The sequence below is a fragment of the Megalopta genalis genome, chromosome 5 (genome assembly GCF_051020955.1).
Source record: "Megalopta genalis isolate 19385.01 chromosome 5, iyMegGena1_principal, whole genome shotgun sequence".
Taxonomy (NCBI): domain Eukaryota; kingdom Metazoa; phylum Arthropoda; class Insecta; order Hymenoptera; family Halictidae; genus Megalopta; species Megalopta genalis.
This window is the reverse complement of record NC_135017.1, coordinates 7,400,065-7,423,620: the sequence shown is the minus strand read 5'-3', so window position 1 is coordinate 7,423,620 and position 23,556 is coordinate 7,400,065. Positions and strand designations below refer to the sequence as shown.

Sequence of the window (23,556 nt, the reverse complement as noted above, 5' to 3'; positions counted from 1 at the left end):
TCAACCATTTTCAACATTTCCCGATAATTTTAAATAACTTTTAGTATTGTACGTGTTTTGTATCTCTGTTAAAAAATCTCAATTTCTCCGAAACAGAATTTTTCAGTTACGTTCGCAGGTGACAAAGTGTAGCCGGCTATGTTGCGGACGAGCTGTAGACGTCGTCTGTGCCAGGGGTAAACGACATGGCACTCTGAATCGACTTTGCAATCCAGGTCGAGGGACTCGATCGATTTCTACGATGCGTGTACGCGTTTAGCCGCGATTCGCCGACAGTCCGGCCGCCGTTCATTGCCAAAGTTGGATGCACCTGTACAGGTCTCGCCACCACGTCTTATCTCTTGGCGGGGCTTTTTCTGTTATGGTCCCTTCGCCATACCGTAGATACACCCACGGATATCGGCCGGGAGTGATGAGTATCGGGTGACCAGCAAAAATAGCGGGTTATTAATACGAGATAGCGAAAGGTCGCTGTAACGCGGTCCGCCATTTTGGAGGCTCAGGTGGATCTCGAAACTTTAAGTTCCTTAAAAGAGATCCTTTGAACAACTGTGGCGTTATTGTTTTTCCTTTTTCCTGAACGTCGATGAAAACTTTGTCGTTCGACGTTCAGGAAAAAGGAAAAACAATAACGCCACAGTTGTTCAAAGGATCTCTTTTAAGGAACTTAAAGTTTCGAGATCCACCTGAGCCTCCAAAATGGCGGACCGCGTTACAGCGACCTTTCGTTATTACTAAATAAATTCTGAAATTAGTTACATTGTAATTTGATATGATTCCATGTAAGTATAATTTATTTGTTCGATGTTTTTACGTTGTGGGTGAAACGTGTGGACGTTGATTGTTGCGACAAATTAGAAGTTTAATGAATTGTTTAACGTGATTGCGGTGGATGCGATTTTTTAAGGACTCGAATTTTCAATGATTTTGAATAATATTGAAAAATGTTAAACCATTCTCAACAATTTTCAATCATTTTCAGTCATTCTGGATAATATTGAATAATTTTCAACCATTTTCAACAATTTTCAATCATTTCAGATCATTTTTAGTATCGTTATATGTTTTGTGTATCAACTAAAAATCTTTATTACTCCAAAACAGAATTTCTTAATTAAAGTTCGTAAAAGTTGAAGTTAGATAAATAAATTGAATTTAAATAAAAGTATAGAAAAGTAATAAAAGTGTTGAGTTAAATAAAAATGTAAAATCCATGAAAACATGAATTTTAAAATGCAATTTATTTCCTGGAGTCTGAAGAGCCAAGCCAACGTTTGCAAAATTGTTATCTATGTAATTATTTAGAGTTCGCATAGTTTACAGATAAGTATTTAACATTGCATTATTGTTTGAGTGAACAACAATGAAGCGACGGTAACAATGAAAAAAAAAGTTTCAATTCGAAAACATTAATTACAATCGAGGAAAACAATTTCGATGTTTACGCTGCATAAATCGGAGGAAAAAATATTGAAAATAAATGAAATTGTTATTCGATGATAAATAAAATTAATTGAATTGCAGATTGCTCGACGATCGAATTACAGTTGTAATAATTAAGAAGATTTGGCCGGCGCAATAAAATCGGCAATCTTTTTGACCTTTCAACCGTATGGTTCTTTGACCATGAACTCTCTCTCTCTCTCTCTCTCTCTCTCTCTCTCTCTCTCTCTCTCTCTCTTCCTTTCTTGCTCTCTTCGCTCTCTCTCTCCCTCTCTCGCTTTCTCTCTCTCCCTCTCGCTTTCTCTCGCTCTCTCTCACTCTCTCTCTTTCTCCCTCTCTCTTTCTCTTTCTCTCTTTCTCGAGCGGGCACGATCAAACTCGAACAAAAATAATTTACAGCGACCTAGTCCGCGACGCATGTAAATACGATGTAATTTATGGTGCTACAGATGTAACGGCGAATTTAGATAGGGGAATCATCGGAGGAAGCTGTCCGACAAATACTGTTCTGTGTAAGTGAGCTCGAGCTCGTGTTTTCCCGTATGGAAGGTCGAAAATGCGATTATATTATTTAGTTGTAAATTAAATATTATTACTATTATTATTATTACTATTATTATTATTATTATTATTATTATTATTATTATTATTATTATTATTATTATTATTATTATTATTATTATTACTATTATTATTAATATTATTACTATTTATTCATTGTTCTTCAGGCATCAACTTATAAAAATTTATTAAAATATTCTTGGCTGTCGCAATATTAATTACAACTAGTTGTAAATTAAATATATTTTACTACTACAACATTGCAATTTAAATTCTCCGTTACCGTACACACACGATCGAATTATTTAGCGTTAAAATTATAAATAAAATTCCCAATTGATGTAAATACACAATTCTATATTTACTCGTGACTGCAGAAAATGATTTAAAAAAATGAGTTTTGTCATTTTACCTTTCTACGAAATAATTAAAGATGGTAAATTTTGCAATTTTCTTGTGAAATTAATAACAAAACATTTGCTCATTGTAAATACGTAAATATTGCAACATTGTTCGAACTTTCATGTTCGAAACACAGAATTGCAGCTTCGCAATGAAGAAAAAAATCATTTGTTACCGTAAAACGAAATCGACGTTTCAATTTTTCCTGCTGTTCGCGTGATGCATAGTTAATTTACTCCTCCAAGGTCGCCAATTTTCAAACCATCGAACAGGTCGTCTCGCTGTTCATGACGATTATTTAAACAAATTCGAACATTCTTAATACCGTGAAAAATACGGGAAAGTCTAAACAATAATTCTCCCAAAAATCGACAGCTTCGAAAAAGAGACAGCCCCCACAACAGAGTGAAAAAAAAACATTCGGTATCCCTGAATCGAAATTTTTCGAAAAAAAAAACCCGCGACGGCGTCAAACGACTCTCGAATTCGAGTCGAACGCCCCGAAATCACTGTGAAAATCGTGCAAAACGCGAGATCGATGGGGATAACAAGTGATTTTTCCGTGGACGGCGGACATATTGGACGAGTCTTTTCACGGGCGCCAATTAAACGCGATCCCGTCGAAGTAACCTTGCCGGGGCAGAAAAAAGGAAAGAAAAAGTCCGTCGGATTCGGGAAAACGGCGGGAGGATTAAAAACGAGGATGCACGCGATCCCGAGGATCCGAAGGATCTTCCTTTTTTCCCGTTTTTTCCGCGGCTCTTATTTAGGTTCAGCGGCGTATTGATCGCCGATGACGTCACGCCACGCCCGTGTCACGTGGCCTAAAATGGCCGCCGACACCGTATCCTAGCTTCTTCGTCGCGACCCCACCACCAACCCCTTTCGACTCCGTTCCCTTTTCATTCTATTACTCCCCTATTCTGTCCGGGAACAGAATAAGAAAATAGAGTGATACAAGAATGAAAGAACCCCACCGGCACGGGGGGGAGAGGGGGGACGGTGGCAGGGTTTCTCGGCGCGGAGGAAGAGGGAGGGGGAGGAAGAAACAATGGAAAGAAAACAGCACTTGTGCCGAGAATTTCGCAATAATTGGACACCTGATAATTACCAAAAGAAACCGGGGCTTAAAGGGGACCGGCTGTACCGGAAGCATCGAGGAACCTCGGCTGTTTTTCCACGACTTCCGGGGCGATTAATTCGATCGCGATTTTATCTTGATTTTACGGTGATCACGCAGTGATTATTTTTATCAGATTTTCGTTCTAGGATCTTCGGGCTGGAGAGGGGTGAGACAGGATATTTTTTCGGTTTTATGGTTTCACGGTGTTTGAAGAGCGAATTTTTTGAGGTTAGGAATTCGAATTGGTCGTCGCCAGTCACGTGACGGATATGGAACACGTTTGTAATTCGAGTTGGAAACAGTAGAATTCGGAGGAAGTGAAATTTCTTGTTATGTATCTTTGAATTTTGTACGACGTGCTGTTAAATAATAACAATTTAGGTTTTGTAGGAGGTTATATCAAGGTTGTTTGACTTTGAAATAAACAAATCTGGATTTTATCGGAAGATCGTGGAATAATAAAGACTTAGGTTTTGTTAAAGGATTGTTAAATAATAGCAGTCTAGATTTTGTTGAGGGATTGTTAAATAAAATTGTAGATTTCATCGAACGATTGTTAAATAACAAAATTGTGGGTTTTATCGAAGGATCGTTAAATAATGAAAACCTAGATTTTGTTGGAGGATGGTTAGATAATAAATATCTAGGTTTTGATGAAAAATTGTTCAACAACAAATATGTAGGTTTTGTCGAAAAATCGTTAAATAATAACTTTATGGGTTTTATCGAAGGATTGTTAAACAGTAAAAGTCTAGATTTTGTTAAAGGATTGTTGAATAATAACAATCTATGTTTTGTTAAAGGATTGTTATATAATAAAAACCTTGGTTTTGTCAAAGGATTGCTAATGATTAAATAATATTATATAATTAAATAATATTTAATAAAGGTTTTTTTAAGAAACTGTTAAACGATTCTATGATATAATTTGTAATAACAAAGTGCTTATTGTAAATTTAAAAGGAAATAATTACGGACACAATGATATTTCCAATGAACCAAATGACCCAATAAAACGAGAACAAACGCAATTAACAAAATTAATGAAAAAGCAATTATTAAGATTGTCCTTCGAACAAATCATTTCATTTCTCGGGAAGTCACGTTTTCGTGTCGCCGGCCTGCAACTTTTTGCACAGCGAAGTCACGTCAGCGTGACAGCGGCCGTTAACGCATTGATACCTCAAAATTCTTTTCACTAAAAGAAAAATTAACTTTTGCTTTCCTTTCTTAGATATTATTCCTCGACTTAACACGTCATTTATTTTGAAGCAGGTGTCTTTGTGCTTTAAGCTTTTAAATAGCACTGTGCAACGCGAGCGGAATGCAACTGGTGATCAAATTTCATCCCGGCGCACGTGTCAGGATGTGCACGACAAGTAAATAATTTCTCGGAAGCTAAGGATCGGAGATTGACTAAAGATTTATCTAGGTATCGGTGACGAAAAATGGATAGCGAGCGTTTTGATACGAGCAACATGTTGCATCGGCGCGTTCGTCGTCGTCTTCTTCCCCTTTCGAAGGAAGCCTTTGTTCTTGAGTTAGAAAAATCGATTTTTTAAATTATTGTTTCGAAACGAGAATTCACGAGGAATCGTACGACGTTGGTCTGGTTTCGAATGGAGTACGACAAGTACTTGAAATATTCATTTTCTGTTCTAAAATGTTCATTTCTAAAATGGCACTTTTGTAGATTCGTCATTACTTTTTTCGAGAACTATTACGAATATCGATATAGCTCTTTGTGAGTATTTTAGCGCGATGTTCAATAAATATTTCCACCCAGTGTTTGTTTTTTTAATTTGATCCGAAGTTGATCGAAATTTATTTCAAAATAATATCTTAAATTTCTGCGAAGTAAAAAATGGTACTTTTGCGGCTTCAAAATCACTTTTCTCGAAAATTATTGGAGATATTAAAATGATCCTTTGGGGACGTTTTAAGGCGACGTTCAATAAACATTTCTACCTAGCAATTTTGTTCCTATTCTCACTGAAAGTTAAACAAAATTAATTTCAAAGGAATACTTAAAGGAATCAACAGAAATTAAAGAATGGCAATTAGAGAATTTAGCGACGACACCGGATAGAAGTTGAACAGAACAAGTTAGAAGATACGAGAAAGGCAATCTTTCCATCGGGTTTCTTATTGATTCTGCGTATATTCCCTTGACTCTGAGAACAAGGACAGCGGTTTCCCCAGAAGCTTTCTACTGGAAGGTGTTAGGGTTCGAGAAAACGAGATGGCGGATCGATTCGCTTGGAAATTTAATGAGGGACTCTCGATGGCTTACCTTCAAGGGGAAAATGCTTTTCGGCCATTCTGGAGAGTTCGTTTAACGTGGAAATCACGTTGCTGCTCCTAATTGTAACCTAACCCGGGATTTTCTAAACAAGGTGGTTCACATGACCAGAAACTCGTTGCACAAATTTGGTAGCCTCCAATTTAACCAATGATGCAACGAAATCATACTTTATCCATCATTTTGTAAACGCACAGTTATTTTGAATTACTGTCAATTCGTGAATTGTTTAAGCAATGTGCTCAACTCGTAGAAAATTTGATAAATCTTTAATTTAACCAATATAATGCAACAAAATGCAAAATGGAAGATAATATCACATTTTATTCTTGCCTAATTGTTGCCAATCCGAAAATTGTTTTATGAAATTAATAATTACATCAATAAAATTATAGAATTAACAATTGTACTAATAAAATTATAAAATTAACAATTGAACTAATAATATTATAGAATTAACAATTGTACTAATAATATTATAGAAGTAACAATTGAACTAATAAAATTATAGAATTAGCAATTGAACCAATAAAATTATAGAATTAACAATTGAACTAATAAAATTATAAAATTAACAATTGAACTAATAAAATTATAAAATTAGCAATTGAACTAATAAAATTATAAAATTAGCAATTGAACTAATAAAATTATAAAATAGCTAAATACAAATCATTAAAATTAAGTATATAATTTGGCGATTTAATAATCTTACTAGAGGAACCTGTAAATAATTGATAATCCATAATATATAAAATTAACATAAATTTAGGTATCGCAGTTTTTAAGTATTATAAAAAATGAACTTTTCCCTAAATGCAAACACGTAGAAAAAGTGACAAACGTGTCCTTCGATCGATAGCGCAACGAAACGTAATTATCCTGCAATAAATTGCTAGAACTGAGCTTTTTCGACTTTCATGCGATTTGAACCGCCGTTAAATTTTTTCAGAACGGAGAAGAATGCAGAAGGATGGTTTTCAGGTTCCTTCTCTCACCGGTGAAGATCGTTCAGCGGAAAACGGCAGTTTATTGGCGAACGTCGTTTTGTTTTCGATGGCGCGCGAAGTTTAGATTGAATTTAAAGGAGATTTATGGGCTCAGGGTGGAAGGATGATCGATTAGCCGGCACTTACTATTTCGCTGAGTCGTTCAGTTGGTACTCGTTGCTCCTGCCAAAGCACTCCTGGACCCCGCTGTCCGCCCAGAGCCTCTTCATCGCGGCCAGAAGCTCCTCGCTGAATGGCTCCGTGTCCTCCATTCTTTGGATTATATCGAACACCATTTTCGAGTCGGTCTGGAACATGATACAATTCGTTGTTAAAGCGACGAATATCCTTTGTTTACCAAAAAATGTCGAGATATTTTTTATTTCGTTCGACCTTTTGGTGGTTCGAGCGAGAATCGAATCCTAGACAGAGTTCACTTCTTCAGTTAATAAGTACAGTAATTTCTCCCGGAAATGCCAAATTTCGGGTTACCGTGAATTTCCCTAGTCCTACGCCTATGTAATTTATTGCTACGTTGATGCTAAGGATTGCCTTCGAATCGTGGCATGTAGCCTCCGAATTACCTTCGAATCGTGGCATGTGGCCTCCGAATTACCTTCGAATCGTGGCTTGTGGCCTCCGAATTGCCTTCGAGTCGTAGCAAAAAATTACTGTACTGTATAGCTTTGATGCTACAAGTCTACAAAAATTCGTTTCATAATGATGTATTATTTAGTTCGTTCATGAAAAATTGTTCAATTCTTCATTGTTGTTTTTAGAGATTCAAGGGAGAATTGTCGAAGCCTGGAGATAGTTTGCTTCCTCGGTTAATAATTACTATAATTTTAAAGATACAGTTCTATAAAAATTCACAAGTATAGTTAAAACATGTGTAAATACGCCTGGCAATTTTCGTAAAAATGTGTTATTTAGTTTGTCAGTGAAAAATCCTTAATCTAGTCATTGTTAGTCGAAAGGGTTAAAATAAAATGACCGAAGAAACGTCTGCTTTCTCGGTGGATAATTACTACAGTTTTGATGGTATCAATCTGTAAAAATTTATAAGTACAGTTTAAATATGTGTCAATTGGTCTGCAAAATGCCATAAATATGTCTGATTCAGTTTCACCGTGAAAAAATTATCAAGAAATCATTGCAGTTTTGGAGAATTGAAAACAAGGCGTCAAAAAAAGATCAGCTTCCTAGATGAATAATTACTCTAGTTTCGATGACACACACTGATCTATAAAAATTCATAAACATAATTCAAACATGCGTCAATTTGTCTGCCATATGCCGTAAAAATGTCTCATTCAGTTTCACCGCAAAAAAAGTTATCAATCATCCGCTGCAATCTTTCAAGAATCGAAAAAACTACCTCGAAGAAAAGATCTGCTTCCCCGATGAATAATCACTATGGCTTCGATGATACCGGTCTATAAAAATTCGTAAATATAGTTTCAATATCGGTTGAATTACGTGTCAAATTTCGTAAAGATATCTCAATTAGTTTCCCGGTAAAAAATGATCAACTATCCACCGATCATAAGAACATGAAAATATTGAGATACGAAAATAAGCATTTTTCTTCTGCAAATTTAATTACAGAAGTAATAATTTATATAAATATCAACTGTCTTCCCACAAATAATAAAGGCTGGAAGATCAAGGTGAATCACGGTAGCAGGCGCGTTCGAAATTTTGCAGAAGTCATCGTCCATAATTCAGAGATCCTCTGTAAGATTAACTATCATTCGAAAGCAGTCGAAAGTAATATGGTTTCCGGTGAAACAACACGGTACAATGGTAAACGGCTAGCATGAAAGCGGCCTTGGATGCACAAGTGTCGGATTAACCGAGACAAACTGTCGCGAAGCACTACCGAAGCCATCAGGTTGCTGATCAACAGGTAGTCCATCAACAGACCGCGGTAGCTGACAAGGGAGAACTGTTGCTATCAGCTTGTTGTGCGTCGAGATATCGATGCACGTGGATTCGGCATCGAAGAATTTTGAACTTTGAACTTTCACGGTTCACCAAATTCGATATATATAATATGTAGAAATTATAGCTATCTAGTCCTGGGCGCACTTTCTATAGACGTTTTTTGTGGACACATTTTTACAATCTTTTTACAAACAAACCACTTCATATATTTTTACGAAAATTCGCAGATTCGTTTATACATATTTATATGTACTTGTTAATTTTTTTTAGGTCGGCACCATCGAAACCGTTGAAATTATCGTAGAAGGGAGCGGATCATTAGTTGAACCTTTGCTTTTGATCTGAATTTTGACCTGAATTGATCAGAATTTTTATCTGTATTTTGATCTGAATTTTGACCTGAATTGATCAGAATTTTTATCTGAATTTTGATCTGAATTTTGATCTGAATTGATCAAAATTTTGATCTGTATTTTGATCTGAATAACCTTGAATAATGAAGAAGTCGATGATTTGTTTTTAATTAACTAAATGACGTATTGTTATATAACTTTGGCAAACATGTTTATAGACTAAGTCAGCTATTTTTAAAAATTTTATAATAATAGTAATAGTATTTATTGATGTGTATATAAACGGGAGACACTTCATTGTTACAAAAAGTTGAAGAAGATTTATGCATAGACAACAGAATAAAAAGAAATGCAGTGTAAAATAAAAATAAAAATAATGATGATAATGAGTTTTGAATGGCAATAAAAGGGAAAAGCGAGAAACAAAAATTGACAATAATAATAAAAAATAATAATAATTTGCGTAGAGCAGTGTCATCAAAATTATAGTTATTATTAACCGAAGAATTAAAATAATTTTTCGCGAACGAACTAATTGATTCATCACTGCAAATTGTATCTTCTGCAGACGAAATATATAATAATAATAAAATATATAAATAAAAATAAATAAAAATTAGAAGGCTTCCTAATGACAGACTTATGAGTGTTGAGAAGAATCATCTGCTTCCTCGCTGAACAACTATTATAGTTTTATATAGATTATTATAAAATTATTATATATAATATATTATATATTATATATATATATATATATATATATATAACAATTCTCTGCAAAGTTTCGTAAAAATACATCACTCAGTTCGAATTAAAATTTCAGTTAACTACAGTAAATTCTCGCTAATTGACGCTCAAATTTGTACACAAAAATGAACAATTTGGCAAGAGGACATACGATTATTAAATAACCATGCGGTTCACTTTTATAGTTACCGATTGTCAACAACTACAAAAACTAGCCGCAAGATTCGAATAATCGTATCTTTTCTTCCCAAATTGTCCATTTTTGTGTACAACCTAAGCGTCAATCAGAGAGAACTAGACACCGACTCGTCAAGGTGCGCAACTTTCTGGCAATTTGTACGCTGCAAAGACCAGTTGTTTGCGGTATACATAATTTCCAATCGGTCTCAAGAAGCGGAAGTCGTGGTAAAGAGGGGATAGTGGAGGGGGAGGGGGGATCGGCTAACTACGGATGTTTCCGCTAATGGGAGAAATATTAGCGTGTTGGGGGGGCGCGACGGATTGAGAGGCGCTGCTCTGAAAAGCCCGGATCAATCGGCACTCGAGGCAAACCCTCGTGCTCGTTGTTTTCGAGGCAGGTGCTCTCGTTATTGGCACTAAGGTAAACGACGCAGCCGCCGCGACGCTGCACGACCGGTAAATATGCTGAAGAGGGTGCTCCAGAACCGTCTCGAGATGCGCATCGATCTCGTTCGAGTGCCTTGGTCCGTCGATAATTTTTGACACAAACCTGTCCTTTTTCTCTCCCCCCCCCCCTCTCGCACTCTCTCTCTCCATTTCTCTCCCTTTCTCGCGCGCTCTCTCTCTCCGTTTCTCTCTCTCTCGCGCGCGCTCTCTCTCTATCCGTTTCTCTCCCTCTCTCGCGCGCTCCCTCTATCCGTTTCTCTCCCTCTCTCTCTCTCTTTCTCTCTCGCTCCCTCCCTCCCTCTCTCTGTGTTTTTCTTATTATCTTCTCCTCTGTCTCCATTTCTCTCACCCTCTCTCTCGATCTCTCTCCCCCTCTCATCATCACTCTCTCTTTCCGTCTCTCTCCTTCCCTTTTCTTTCTCTTTTCTTCCTCTCTCTCTCTCTCCAGCGTCGGCGGACCCGCGACGTTTCAGAGAAAAATCTCCGCGTCCCTTTTTTTCCAGCCTCGCAAACCGTGTCAAGGGGCTGCGCGTTCGCCGGGGAGGAAAGTTTCAAGTTCGAAACGCGCGGTTGTCCCGGATAAGTTCGAGCGTCCTCAAATGTATCGCGCTCCATTGTCCGTGGAATTTTTAATTTCGTTACCTCGAATCGCGTTTGACACCGACGACCAACTTTATTTAATAGACATTTGAGATCGTTTCAATTTGATCTATTAATTTCGTTCGTTGGGTATGTAGGAGTGTTTTCATACTGTTTATTGAATATGCAATTAATTTTCAACTTTATTTATGTAACACGGTATTTTAAGAAGAAATTTTTTGTTCATTGTATACTGAAAGACTTTCCAATTTTGTTCATTGTATATTTAAACATTTTTCAATATTGCTCATTGTATATTTAAAATTTTGTCAAGTTTAAGTCTAAAAATTTTGCAATTTTATTTGTTGGCCATATATGAAGTCTTTGAATCTTGTTTTTGCTGGATATTCAAGAAACTTTTAATTTCGTTTACTGGCTATTTAATAAATAAATGATTGATGTTAGGAATAAAGGGAAATTGTTTCAAAAGAAGAGAAAGAAGATTCACTTTTTAGAACGATTTCATGAAACTGGGCAGGAACAATGGTGGAATTTAATGGGACAGTTGGAATGAAATTTTTCAATTACAGCACTTCCAATTTGCATTCGATTACAGTGAGTAGAAATGGTAAGCAACCCACAGACAACATAGCTGGCGAGTGTTATTAGGGATGGTTTCATAGCTCTCTCTCTAAAGCTAGATTTTGCGAATTTTTGTAGTGCAAATTAGGTAATATAAATTTGTGAAACTTTACACATTTATTTATTATATTCTGAGCACATTGGTGAATTTTTTCAGATTGATATCGAATGAGAATTTTTGGGAAATAAATTATTTCTGGAGATCTGTTTCAGAATTGATAATTAAGGGTTGATATTAGTTAAATGAATCTTTTTGGTTCAAACTGAGTGACGTATTTTTACGAAACTTTGCAGGATTGTTTATACGATTTTCCACTGCTTTTACGTATTTTTACACGCTATTATTATTAAAACTATAATAATAGTTCGGCGAGGAAACAGATGATTCTTTTCAACACTCATATATCTGTCATTAGGAAGCCTCGTAATTTCTATTTAATAAACTATACAATATATTCTTACGAAACTTTGCAGACTTATTTAGACAGCTCCAGACAATATTCATGAATTTTAACATATCAACATTGTCATAATTGTGGAAGTTATTCCCCGAGGAAGCAAATAATACATTTTAAGAAACCTACGAATTTTTATTCAAGAAACGATGCAATATACTTTTATAAAACTTTGTGGACTCGTTTAAACAACTTCAGACAATATCCACGAATTTTTACTCTTCGAGATTGTTAGAATTGTGTCAGTTTATTTATAAGAAAGTAAAAAGTGAAAAGTGCATTTCAAGTCCTAAAACACTCTCATTAATAAAAATACTATTTTTAATCTAACAAAATATACGACGTCTGTCTAATAATAAATATATATAATAAAGATATAAAAATAAATTATATAATAATACATATATGTAATATATAATATATAATATATAATAATATACAATAAATTAATAATAAATATATAAATATATGTGTAATAATAATAATGAAATTATTAAAACACTTTTGCACAGATTCAAACAATATCCCACAATTTTTCCATACAATTATTGTCGAAACTGTAGAAGTTATTCACCGAGAGAACTCGAGCCCCAAAAATCTCTTCTCGATACAATAATTATTTTCGACGGAGAAGAAAGCCGAATAAAAACGAAAAAGAAAAGAATCAAATTCGACTCACCTCCCGCTCGTTGGACGCGTAGTTGATCTTCAAATTGGGCATCGCTCTGATAATGGCGACTAGGGATTGTATCGTGTTGCTGTACACCACGGGCCTGTACTGCTTGAAGTCTTCCGGTGTAAAACCGCTTTCATGGATAATTCTGTAAAAATAGAAAAAAATGGAACGATCGTTCGTTAGTTTTTCCAGGCAACACAACAGCACAAGCATTACCTACAGCCTAACGATACTGTATCAAATTGCGAACACCAAAGCGGTTTTCGCCTAGAATTTATCGATTGCAATTTCGATTTTGCAATAAACGCGATTTTCATTGACCGGCTCGCGAAAATAGCGAAACTGATCGGTCGCGGTTGTTATCTGGGTAACGCACAGTTTGTGCAACATTCTAAGATTAGTATACTAAAATTTAAACCGGTTCATGGAACCTTTCGACCGCAATTTATCGGTTTCAATTTTTATTTCGCGATAAAGTTGATTTTTGTTGATCGTTTTGCGAATATAACAAAAATTGATCGGTCGAGGTTGTTATTTAGGTAACGGACAGTTAGTGTAACATTCTAAGATTAGTATATTAAATTTTAAGCCGATTTGTGGAATATTTTGACCGTCATTTATCGGTTCCAAATTTTATTTCGCAATGAAGTCGATTTTTGTTGATCGTTTTGCAAAAATAACAAAAATTGATCGGTCGAGGTTGTTATTTAGGTAACGGACAGTTAGAATAACATTCTAAGATCAGTATATTAAATTTTAAGCCGATTTGTGGAATATTTTGACCGTCATTTATCGGTTCCAAATTTTATTTCGCAATGAAGTCGATTTTTGTTGATCGTTTTGCAAAAATAACAAAAATTGATCGGTCGAGATTGTTATTTAGGTAACGGACAGTTAGTGTAACATTCTAAGATCAGTATATTAAATTTTAAGCCGATTTGTGGAATATTTTGACCGTAATTTATCGGTTCCAAATTTTATTTCGCAATGAAGCCGATTTTTGTCGATCGTTTCGCAAAAATAAAAAGAAATCGATCGGTTATGGTTATCATTTATACAACATTCTAAAATCTCAAACCAGCTCCTAAAATTTCATATATAAATATAAAATTATAATATAAATTAATAATTACATAAATATAAAATATAGCATTTTTATACCGTGCAAAAGTTGTAATTCATTAAATAATAAATAATAATCTCAAAGATCGAGACCACAACAAGAAGTTGCTTCTCAGACACCAAAATGTTTTGAAATTTTCGGACAAACCGCTAATTCAACATGGAGACGATAAAACTCATTTAATCGATGTTTCGCCGTCTTAGCGAAGAATTTTCGCCGAATTACGAGATTTGTCAGCTTTAATTGTAAAACAGACGGTTGAAATCGTGTCAACGCGTCCGTGATTTCGGTGTAAATGGACAATGGAAGCTGCGAGAACAGGGAATATAATCAATTAACGTTCCGGAAGTCTTGGGCAACGGCTTCGCGCGCGGTGTTTTGTTCACGGGACGCCATGAATGAAGCCATTGACGAGAAAACAAGATTCGAAACACGTTTTACCGGCAACTGTTCTTTCAACGCGGAAAATATCGATTTTTTGGGGTGACTGACCGATCCCGGCGTTCCCTTAATGAAGTTAAGAGGCGCGCGCGATCGCGTCGCATCCGCATTTATTTTTAACCGTAATTTTATAAAACAATACAGCGGCAAACACAGTGCGGCGCGGGACATTTCAAACGCTTCCCGCCGGAGAAGGAATGCTAAAAATATTTTTTTTATGGAAGCCCTACGCGGCGCGTACAACGGCGAGCATTGTGCAATTATCGACGGAAATAACGTCAAGGCTGATTATGATGCATTTCAATAATTTTCGGATCCAATTGTTCCCGCCGCGTTTCGGACGTTTATTTTAAAGGATCTGCGTCGCTTCAAACGAGCTTCGAAGAATTATATTTCAATGAGATCTCATTTAAGATTATAGAATCGCGCCTCGACTGGCAATAATTATTATATTATATAATTATTTTTTATGTATAAATTTGTTATATATTTTTATTATATAATTATACACTATATTAAATATTACACTTATTAAAATTATTGGGATTGTTACTTACTTCATTTGTTTAACGATGGTACTTTTCCCGGACTCACCGGCACCTGAGAATTATAAACAAAAGCGCAATTAGTAAATTAAACATGTCGTACATCCTCTGTTAGATCGGCAACAATTATGCTTAATTATTAATAGTTAATAATTATTTTTAATGCTTCGCGAAAGTATGAATTTATGAGTGTAATTTCGTATAACAAAAATATTTTGCAATTTCTGTTCGTTGCTAATTATTGTTATATGTTAAGTAAAGATTTTTGGCAGGCACTGTACACTTTTCTCAGCATAAAATGCTTACAAGACTGTGCGCTAATTTTCTGACGCAGAAAATTAGGTCTATGAAAAGGCCAATTCAATTTTCATCTCTTTTCAAATCTCTTTTCATCTGCACTATATTATATTCTCCGTAAACCAGGTCGTAAAAATTTATATTTAAATAAAGATCCATCGTCTAAAGATTAATTACCAGACCGCGGATATTTATGCGTAATGAAAATTGTGTGTATGAATTGCAAGTTCAATTTTATCGGCGTTAATTGGAAAGTAAAAATTGTTTGAATAAAAAGCACAATAGAAATCGTCTGCGTTTATTAGAAGAAAAAAATTGTCTGAATTAATTGCAAAGCAGAAATTGTCTGCACTTGTTAGAAAATAAAAATTGTCCGCATTTCATGGAGAATAAAAACTGTCTGCATTTATTAGAAAATAAAAATTGTCCGCATTTCCTGAAGGATAAAAACTGTCTGCATTTATTAAAAAATAAGAATCGTCCGTATTTATTAGAGAATAAAAACTGTTTACATTTATTAGAAAATAAAAATTGTCCGCATTTCCTGAAGAATAAAAACTGTCTGCATTTATCAGAAAATAAAAATTGTCCGCATTTCCTGAAGGATAAAAACTGTCTGCATTTATTAAAAGATAAGAATCATCCGTATTTATTAGAGAATAAAAACTGTTTACATTTATTAAAAAATAAAAATTGTCTGCATTTCCTGAAGAATAAGAACTGCCTGCATTTATTAGAAAATAAAAGTTGCCTGCATTAATTACAAACTAAAAATTGTCTACAACGATTGCATATTAAAAATTGTCCAGATCAACTGTAAAGTAAAAATTATCAGTATCGATCAAGAAAGTAAAAAATACGAGCATTAATCGAAAAATAAAAATTGTCCATATCAATTGCAAATTAAGAATCACCCGTGTCAATTTACAAAGTAAAAACTCGTCTGCTTCAATTGCAAAGTAAAAAATGTCTGTATCGATGGCAGGTTCAAAATTGTCCAGACCAATTGCAAAGGAAAAATTACCTGTATCTGGACCAATTGCAAAATTGCGGCAGCAACGAAAACATATATTTCTTATTTAAAACAATATTAAATTCTTCGAACGTTACTCCTCTATTCCATACAATCGATTAATTTTCACCGCAAAACGCATAAACTTCGCACTCCGTTTTAACAAGATTTCCCGTTTCGCCATCTTTCAATCGGCCGAAGAGAAATATTTATTGGACACCGCACGTTCGAAAATAAATTGGAATCGATGGAAAGAAAAAGAAATTGCATTGCTGCGAAAACGGAGGAAATTCGATGGGCGGGCGACTGTCCGCGGGAAAAGTTGACGAAATAAAAGGAAAAGGAGAAAAAAAATCGTGACGGAGACACACGATACGGGGGAAAAAAGCGGCGCTTAGGGCGGAAGCGAGGGAACCGGAAGTGACGTAGCGCGCGCACACAGCGCGCGGCGTGCCAGCGGAACTTGTTTTCCTGCTTATGGATGTCAGACCCTCCCCCTCTTTTAAAAAGCTCTTTCATCCCGAATCGTTCGTTCGTTCGCTCGTTCGTTCGCTCGTTCGCTCCCGCAGTCGCCGTCGCAGTTCACAGCCGCGTTCTACTTCTTCCGTGGGTTTATCGATCCGCAATCCGCACGGAACGCACCAATTCTACGGCTCTCTCGATGTCGAATCCAACCATAACGCATCCGCGACCATGCTCGGCCAAAGACAACGACGAGAATCGATTAAGTTATTGCTTGTCGGTTCACTGTGCATCACCGTAGCCAGCGTTGTGCGGAATTACAATTGAATTGTTCGAGAAATTATAATTTCAGAGTAATTCGATTATATTGTAATTCGATCGCATTGTAATTCGTAATTCAGACTTCCATTCAATTATATTGTGATCGCATTGTAATTCGTAATCCATTGTAATTCCTAATACGGATCTTGCATCGATTAGATTGCAATGTAATTCGTAAATGCAATTGGTGTAATTCGTAATTCCGATTTCCGCTTGATTAAATTACAATGTAACTCATAATTGCTATTGGATTAATTCGTAATTCAAATCTCCATTGAATTGAGTATGCAATATAATTCGTAATTGCTATTGGAGTAATTCGTAATGCTGATCTCCATTCGATTAAATTGCAATGTAATTCGTAACTGGTAATTGGAATAATTCGTAATTCTGATCTCCGCTCGATTAAATTACTATGTAATTCATAACTGTTATTGGAGTAATTCGTAATTCTGATCTCCGCTCGATTAAATTACTATGTAATTCATAACTGTTATATTGGAGTAATTCGTAATTCAGATCTCTAATCAATTAAATTATAATGTAATTTGTAATTCAAATCTCCATTCAATTAGAATATGTATGTAATTTGTATGTGTAAATGTAATTTGTAAATGTAATTCGTAACTCAGATTTCCATTCAATTCAATTGCAATGTAATTCGTAAGTCAGATTTCCATTCAATTCAATTGCAATGTAATTCGTAAGTCAGATTTCCATTCAATTCAATTGCAATGTAATTCGTAAGTCAGATTTCCATTCAATTCAATTGCAATGTAATTCGTAAGTCAGATTTCCATTCAATTCAATTGCAATGTAATTCGTAAGTCAGATTTCCATTCAATTCAATTGCAATGTAATTCGTAAGTCAGATTTCCATTCAATTCAATTGCAATGTAATTCGTAAGTCAGATTTCCATTCAATTCAATTGCAATGTAATTCGTAATTGCAATTGGAGTACATAATTCGAAATGCTGATCTCTATTCAATTCAATTACAATATAATTCTTAATTGCAATTCGAGTAATGCATAATACTGATCTCCATCCAATTAAATTACGATGTAATTCCTAATTACAAGTGGTGTCATTTGTAAGCCAAATCTCCATTCAATTAAATTACAATGTAATTCCTATTTGCAATTGGAGTGAAATTACGAAATACGAATTGTAATTAATTAAATTACATTAACTATGAAGTACGATGTAATTGCATTGAAATTACGAAATACGATAAAATTGAATTAAAATTACTAATTACGATGTAATTGAATCAAGATCACGAACTAAAATTACGTATTAGAGGATAACAAATTAATATATAGATAATAAGAGAGATAATAACCTTAACATTCGAACAACGAAAAATTCACTAAACATTAGTTAAGTCGTCAAATTAAATCTGTATCGACTTGTTCACTAAATAGCAATGTATTTAGATCGCATTAGATCGGTCTGTTTAAATTTTAAATTATACGAACGTGATATCGCGAAATTCTACTGTGCCACAACCTCGGATTCAAAATGGACAATCCTCCTCAAAATGGACCTGGATATTGTCGCTCCAGGGTCGGAATAGACCCAGCCACCATTTCAAGGTCATTCACGCCAGCTATCGCAAAGTTGAAACCATGAACGAACGAGAGAGGACGGGAAGGGAGGGTGAAAGAGGATGATCGATATCAATTCGCATGAATCTGTTAGGCGAGTTTAGCGCAAGTGGCATGCGAAAACAGCGCGGCGCACTGTTTAATAATCGCTGACTGCGTTTCCTGAACGTTCTGTTCTTAAATACGCTTCACCAAACGTTTTAATACGATATGATTTATATTCTGTAAATGTTTCATTTGTTCGAACGTTCGCGTTTTCTAGACTCGGACCGGATAACCGAGGTTCTATTGCGCACGGGTCGATTTTGATCCAGCTGGACATTCCACAATGAAAATAAGCAGTTCTGTGCATATATTGATGGAAAAATAACTGGGTCAATTTCGACCCTGCCTGTCGTTAGAAAGAAACCGATCGGTTTCGTGAAAATTTCGAACAGGAAAAAATAAGCAGTTCTATGCCAAATACTATGCGAAAAACTACTCTCACAAATACCCCCGAAGTACTGGGTCAAAAATAACCCTGGGTCCACGAAACTTTGATTTATCGAAAATTGTAAAAGCTTGTGAGAAGCTATTTTTTGGGGGAGTGTCGGTATCTTATCTCGAAATCGTGTTCCAAAAATTTTTGGAATGACCAACATGTGCGCACGTCTGTGTATACTAATCTCTTCCGAGATTTCCTGAATAAATAAATAAAAGAAAAAGGAAAAAGAGAGATAAGCAATTTCTCTTCAAATCGTGGCTTATCGTAATGGATCTAGAAAAACGACTACTCCGACTGAAGAACCACAGTGTAATTACTAGACCGCGGATTTTATGGATTTACAATAAAAATGTGTAGGTGAAATTTAAGACATCGAAACTGCTTAAAAAATTATGTGAAATCGAAGTGAAAGAATATAATATGAAATCAGAATGAAACAAAATTATTTGAAAACAAAATGTAACAAAATTATTTTAAAACGAAATATATGATGTATGAAATCAAAGTGAAACAAAATTATATGAAATCAAAGTGAAACAAAATTATATGAAATCAAAGTGAAACAAAATTATATGAAATCAAAGTGAAACAGAATTATATGAAATCAAAGTGAAACAAAATTATATGAAATCAAAGTGAAACAAAATTATATGAAATCAAAGTGAAACAAAATTATATGAAATCAAAGTGAAACAAAATTATATGAAATCAAAGTGAAACAAAATTATATGAAATCAAAGTGAAACAAAATTATATGAAATCAAAGCGAAACAGAATTATATGAAATCAAAGTGAAACAGAATTATATGAAATCAAAGTGAAACAAAATTATATGAAATCAAAGTGAAACAAAATTATATGAAATTAAAGCGAAACAAGATTATATGAAATCAAAGTGAAACAAAATCATATGAGATCAAGATGTAACAAAATTATATGTAATTTGAATGAAACAAAATTATATGGAAACAAAATGAAACAAAATTATTTGAAAGCGAAATAACACAAAATTATTTGAAAACAAAATGAAATAAAATTATGTGAAATCATATAGAAACAAAATGAAACAAAATTATTTTAAAACAAAACAAGACAAAATGATATGAAATCAAAGTGAAACAAAATGATATGAAATCAAGATGAAACAATATTATTTGAAAACAAAATAATATACAATCAGAAAGAAACAAAATTAATTTGTCACGCGTGCATTATTTTTAACTCGCTGAAATGATCGAAGGAAGAAAGAAATTTCTATTCGACTTACGTACGTCGAAATTGATGGAGATAATTTTTATTTAACGCAAAGATCCGCGGTTTAGCGATTATCGTTATCAGTGGACAGAGAGGTTTTAACTCGACGATATGTCGTCGGAATATTTGAAAAGGCCTTTCGGTATTGGCCGCGGCGGCGATACGGTAGTTAAAAGAGAAAACGATCGTGTGCGTTTCCTGCGGCATAAATGGGATGAAAATACTCGGGGAAGACGCAAGCAAAAGGCATGACGTCATTGGTAACACCAATAAACAGGACCCAGATTTCCCTCGAATAATCTCGGTTTGAATGCCGACCAGAAAACCAGAGATTCTTTATCTCCACGCCTTAATCAGGCGCGACCGGGAATTTCGGAAACGAAACGAGACGAGACGAAACGTTTTCGGACCAGGACGCTCAATTTTCGACGTTCTTGCTCGCCATTGTTCGGAATTCTACTGTTAATGCGATTGCGTCGTTCGAGATCGATTTATAACAAAACGGAAGTTACAGAATAATTCTGATCCAGCTCTAACTGCGTTTGCCTAGCTTCTTATTTATCGTTCAATTTCTATTTTTATTTGCAAGGTAAACTTGTTCGAATTTCAATTAATTTTATTTTTAACTCGTTCTTATCTTAAATAATTTTTGTTTTTATTTTATATCGGTTTCAATTAATTTTGTTCCTTTTTGACTTACATAATTTTGTTTCATTTTGATTTCAATTAATGTTGTTTCTTTTTGATTTCATATAAATTTTGTTTCATCTTTTTTTCTTATAATTTTGTTATATCTTGATTTCATATAATTTTATTTCACTTTGATTTCATATAATTTTGTTTAATTTTGTTTTAAAATAATTTTGTTACATTTTGATTTCATATAATTTTATTTCACTTTGATTTCATATAATTTTGTTTCATTTTGATTTCATATAATTCTGTTTCATTTTGTTTTATATCTTGATTTCATATCATTTTCTTTCATTTTGATTGTATATAATTTTGCTTCATTTTGATTTCATATAAATTTTGTTTCACTTTGATTTCATATAATTTTGTCTCATTTTGTTTTCAAATAATTTTGTTTGATTTTGTTTTAAAATAATTTTGTTTCACTTCGAATTCATATAATTTTGTTTTCAAATAATTTTGTTTCATCTTGATTTCATATCATTTTCTTTTACTTTGATTTTATATAATTTTGTTTCATTTTGATTTCATATAAATTTTGTTCCATCTTGATCTCAAATAATTTTATCTCCTTTTGTTTTCAAATAATTCCATCTCTTTTTGATTTCAATTAGTTTCGTTTCACTATAACCCTAATTCCAAATACTTTCGTTGCAAGTTTACTTTGGTTCCAAATAATGTTGTCTCAAATTTATATATTTCGATTTCGCATAATCTTACATCAAATATACTTAGATTACGATCAAAACATTTTACAAAACATTCAATATTTCATTTTATATTATGTTTAACCGTCACATCTGTTATGCGAGAAACATAAACTTTGAATTTCATAAAGTATTCGCATTATGTGATGAGAGAACGTCGTTTTATTTACAATCACATTAAAAAATAAGGAAACGAAATAAAACATGCGAACACAAGTTGTCGCTAATTTAATTAGATATCGCAAACGAAAGAAAGATGTTAAAGTTTGCATATACATGTCGATGTTATTGGAATGTTGTAATACCGGAATGACAAGTGGACAAAGACTGGGAATTGACTTGCAACTTCTTCGGTTTCCGCGTGAAATGAAATTCTCGTTCACGCGAGAATAATGTAATTGGAATTTGCAAAGGCACGCTCGTCGAGTGATAATTACGTCGTAATAAAGATCCACTTCATTAATTTCGAGTCACGATCGCCGCGTTACTCAAACGAGTCATTAAAAACAAACAGTAACCCGAGCGGAAACTGTATTTACGGGAAGAGTGGATCAATTAATGAGCTACTTCAATTCTAGCACTCTTTGCAACAATTTTTTTTGCTCTTTCCAGGCGCAATTTAATTACTCTGCGGCTGTTCGTTTAAAACCGGATTTAATTCTCGCAATTGTTGCGGGTTTTTCGTAAATTATTTCCACGTTTTAACGGTTAAACGAATATTATTGACTTTTGGATTATTAATTACGAAAATTTAACATTTTAAAGAGAGGGACATAGTAACTTTTTTAAAAGAAGAAATTGTCGATTGTACAATGTAAATTGTAATTTTTATAAATCAACATGAAAGTACTTTATTTTTTGTTTAGCGATTAAGTAAATATTATGGACTTGTGGATTATTAATTATGAAAGTTAAAAATTCTCAAAGACGGAAACATTGCAATTCTAATCGAATAAAAGATTGTTCAGAAAGTAAATTACTTGTAATTTTTATAAATCAACGGAAAAGTACCTTATTTTTTGTTTAGTCGTTTAAATAAATATGAGATTCTCAAAGACTAATTAATCGTAAAGAGTAAAATTTTGATTTTCATGATTCAACAGGAAAGTATTTGAGCGTGCAACGTGCAGGGGGCAATTATTCTTGAACGTGGAAAAAAGTATCCGTTATGTAAGTAGAACGTGAGGCTTAATAGGTTAGATTGATGAGAATATAAACAAGGAATATAAAACCATTAAGGAGGCGAGTGTTTATTATGTAATCATCAACTGGCCATTTGCACTTATTTACAGAGAAGGGGTTTCACTCTTCAAATATCACGATATAATGTAATTATATATTATTATTTATTATATTATATATTATTATTTATTATATTATATATTATTATTTATTATATTATATATTATTATATAGTATATTATATATTATATCTTATTTACTGAATGTTTCTATCAATTTAGATTGCTGTTGCTACTGTTTTACAATCACTTTCCTTCCATTTTGGTACCGTATTTTTGCAACTAAATAAAACAGTAAAGTCAACGGTATAATTTATTTAGCAATAATTTCACTTGGATCGTTTTTAACATTTCATTTTGACATACTCTTATATTGCAGTCATGCGATGCTTAATACGAGTTAACGCGTTAAACGACATATTATTACTCCGACATATTATTGCATATACAAGGTGGCCCAAATGAAAACTAAAAGAATTTCAGAAAATTCAAGTATTCTATTCGATCAAGTTGAAATTGT

At 33.9% G+C, this 23,556-nt stretch overlaps 1 protein-coding gene across 5 annotated transcripts in view; it reads right to left on the bottom strand.

Annotated features, from left to right (window-relative positions):
• Galphao (G protein alpha o subunit) overlaps nucleotides 1-23,556 on the bottom strand; it is a 56,425-nt gene that overhangs the window by 18,308 nt on the left and 14,561 nt on the right. For all 5 annotated transcript variants that reach the window (XM_033474024.2, XM_076521886.1, XM_076521887.1 and 2 more), the window contains exons 5-7: nucleotides 14,968-15,010; nucleotides 12,850-12,991; nucleotides 6,968-7,128 (exon numbers count right to left, since the gene is read on the bottom strand). In XM_033474024.2, coding sequence (XP_033329915.2) covers nucleotides 6,968-7,128; nucleotides 12,850-12,991; nucleotides 14,968-15,010 — 346 coding nt within the window. The remainder of the gene's footprint in view (nucleotides 1-6,967; nucleotides 7,129-12,849; nucleotides 12,992-14,967; nucleotides 15,011-23,556) is intronic.